Below are 3,142 nucleotides of genomic sequence, written 5' to 3' on the forward strand. Positions count from 1 at the left end.
ATCCACTTTGAAAATACCAAGAGGCGGAAGAATTTCAGTAGATAATGAAATTGGACCAGAACAATCCACTTCCTCTAAATCAGAGAGTAGATTAAAATGATCAAAGATCAATGTTAAAAGATTGGCATAAGGAAGAGAGCAATTGCGAGAATGTGAGCAACAAAATCGCATTGTGGAGAAAATAATAGAAGAAAAATCAACATTTTTCAGAGAAGCAATCTTCCACATCAGTATAAGATGAGCATCAGTAACCAATTCACAAGAAGTGTTGCGAGAGAAAACGGTTCTTACAAGAATGTAGTGTAACAATTTACCATTTAAATTCAAAGCATTATGTGTTAACTGTTTAGTAGAAGAGAAATCAGAATAAGATTCAAGTATGAACATATCCCTAGCATTTTGTAATGCCAAAATATTAGGAGTTTGATCATCAGATTTATGAGAAAATTTGAAAATGTCATTCATTAGGGTTTTTGAAATCACAATCTCTTGACCCTTAACAAAACTTCTTAAAGCATGTTCTCCTTCAATCATAACAAAAGATAAGTTTGAATAGAAAACTTTCACAAGAGTTGGATAGGTAGTAGAACCAGGACTTAATAACATACCAGGAGTAGATTGAATAAAAACAGAGATTATTTCAAAGTCTTCAAACAGAAAGAAATTATAATCAAGTATATCAACAAAGGAAAGTGATCTTTGTCGAAAAATATCAACCCATCTCCCATAAGCAGTATGATTTTCGAACCATTGTTTAGGAACATCAAAAGTGTGTAATGGTGAAACAACAGGGGTTATAGGTTCAGCCATTTGTGATTTAGATGATTCTCCTTTTTCGGATTTTGAAGAGGATCTACTCATCCTTCTTTTAGGTGCCATTGAAGTAGAGTGTGAAAAGCTTGAAAGGGAAAGTGAAAGAGACGGTTTTGAGAGAAAATCAGAAAAAGATTTTGTGAGTAAATGAATGAGTAAAGCGTTTTACTCTCTTTTAAAGGAGTATAGTACATGCATTTGTACTTTCATTAAATTGATTGATTTGACAACACAAGAGAATGCAAAGGGTGTGTATGTATGTGAAGCTTGACCGGTTTGTGCATCATGGTGAACAATCATTTGATTTTGGTTTTCAACCGTGAATCAGTGGAAATACAATTATGAGATTAATTGAATTTATTAACCAAAATAATGAACACAATTTTAACGCATTGATGATGTTCACAACTAATCGAAACAAACAATTTTGTTTAAAAAAATAATTAAATATCCTTTATTAATTAAAGGTATTCAATTATAAATCCCATATTTATAAAACAAATAATAATAATTTTTTTTTTTTTGAAATTGAAATCAAATTTTCAATTCTCAAAAATATGCATAAACACATATATGATCACAACAATACGTAATGCTCCCCCTTAATACATACTTGGTATTTAAGTAATTATCGTTTCAATCCTTTTACTCATATGCCATTATTCTTTGATATTATTTTTTGATAATATTCTTTGATAATACTCCCCCTTAATTCATGCAACGTCATTTAGCATGCCAAGTTCCATACGTATATAAGCAAAACGATCAGCACTTAAAGGTTTTGTAAATATATCCGCTAATTGATTTTCAGTAGATATAAAAGATAAAGAAATATTACCTTTTTCAACATGATCCCTTATAAAATGGTGACGTACCTCAATGTGTTTTGTACGAGAATGTTGCACAGGATTCTTTGTAATACAAATTGCACTTGTATTATCACATCTTATTGGTATGCCTTTGAAATCAATTCCAAGGTCTCTAAGTTGTTGAGCAATCCATAAAATTTGAGAGCAACATGCACCGGCAGCTATGTATTCAGCTTCAGCTGTAGATAAAGCAACTGAATTTTGCTTTTTAGAATACCAAGAGATCAATGAATTTCCTAAGAACTGACACGATCCTGAGGTGCTTTTTCTATCAACTTTATATCCAGCATAATCAGCATCTGAAAAACCAATCAAACTAAAATTTCCACAGCTAGGGTACCATAGACCAAAGTCTTTAGTCCCATATAAATATCTAAAGATTCTCTTAACTGCTGTTAAGTGAGATTCTTTTGGGTTAGCTTGAAAACGAGCACATAAGCAAACACTAAACATGATATCAGGACGACTAGCAGTTAAATACAATAAAGAACCAATCATACCTCTATAAGTCTTTTGATCAACACTCTTACCATTTATATCTTGGTCCAAACTTAGTGTTGTACTCATAGGCGTATTAACTTCTTTACATTGATCCATATTGTACTTTTTCAATAAATCTCTAACATATTTACTTTGACAAATAAATATGCCATCTTTCTTTTGCTTTATTTGTAGTCCAAGAAAGAATGTTAAGTCTCCCATCATGCTCATTTCAAACTCTTTGCACATAATCTCAGAAAATTCCTTGCACAAAGAATCATTAGTAGCTCCAAACAATATATCATCAACATATACTTGAACAACTAGAATATCTTTTCCTTTAGTTTTAATGAAAAGAGTTTTATCAATTTTACCTCGTTGAAATTCATTTTCAAGTAGATGTGAGCTAAATCTGTCATACCAAGCTCTTGGAGCTTGTTTCAAGCCATATAATGCTTTATTTAGTTTGAACACATGATTAGGTAGATCAGAATTTTCAAAGCCGGGTGGTTGTTTAACATATACTTCTTCTTGCAAGTATCCATTTAAGAATGCACATTTAACATCCATTTGATATAGTTTAATATTCATGTATGAAGCAAAAGCAAGCATAATACGGATAGATTCTAACCTTGCCACAGGTGCGAAAGTTTCATCATAATCTATTCCTTCTTCTTGATTATAGCCTTGAGCTACCAGTCTTGCTTTATTCCTTACAATATCTCCATCCTCATTGAGTTTATTTCGAAAGACCCATCTTGTTCCAATAATAGTACGATCTGGAGGTCTTTCAACTAGATCCCAAACTTTGTTCCTTTCGAATTCATTTAATTCATTTTGCATTGCAATGATCCACTCTGGTTCTTGTAATGCTTCTTTAACATCTTTAGGTTCTATGAGAGAAACAAAAGCAGAAAATGCACATAGATTCTTAAGAGAGGATCGAGTTTGCGTACCTTTGTTTGGATCACTTATAATGT

The 3,142-nt window shown here is 31.8% G+C and overlaps 1 protein-coding gene across 1 annotated transcript; it reads right to left on the bottom strand.

Annotated features, from left to right (window-relative positions):
- Nucleotides 1-1,525: 1,525 nt before the first annotated feature.
- Nucleotides 1,526-2,350, bottom strand: LOC130799450 (secreted RxLR effector protein 161-like). The gene has a single exon (XM_057662542.1). It carries the CDS (start codon nucleotides 2,277-2,279, stop codon nucleotides 1,527-1,529), a length of 753 nt encoding a protein of 250 aa, XP_057518525.1. The 5' UTR covers nucleotides 2,280-2,350; the 3' UTR covers nucleotide 1,526.
- Nucleotides 2,351-3,142: the final 792 nt, after the last annotated feature.

This window comes from Amaranthus tricolor, chromosome 14 (assembly GCF_026212465.1).
Source record: "Amaranthus tricolor cultivar Red isolate AtriRed21 chromosome 14, ASM2621246v1, whole genome shotgun sequence".
NCBI lineage: Eukaryota > Viridiplantae > Streptophyta > Magnoliopsida > Caryophyllales > Amaranthaceae > Amaranthus > Amaranthus tricolor.

Bases quoted from the DNA above. Each gene is read 5' to 3' on its own strand.
- LOC130799450 (XM_057662542.1), bottom strand. From the start codon at position 2,279: ATGGATCAATGTAAAGAAGTTAATACGCCTATGAGTACAACACTAAGT.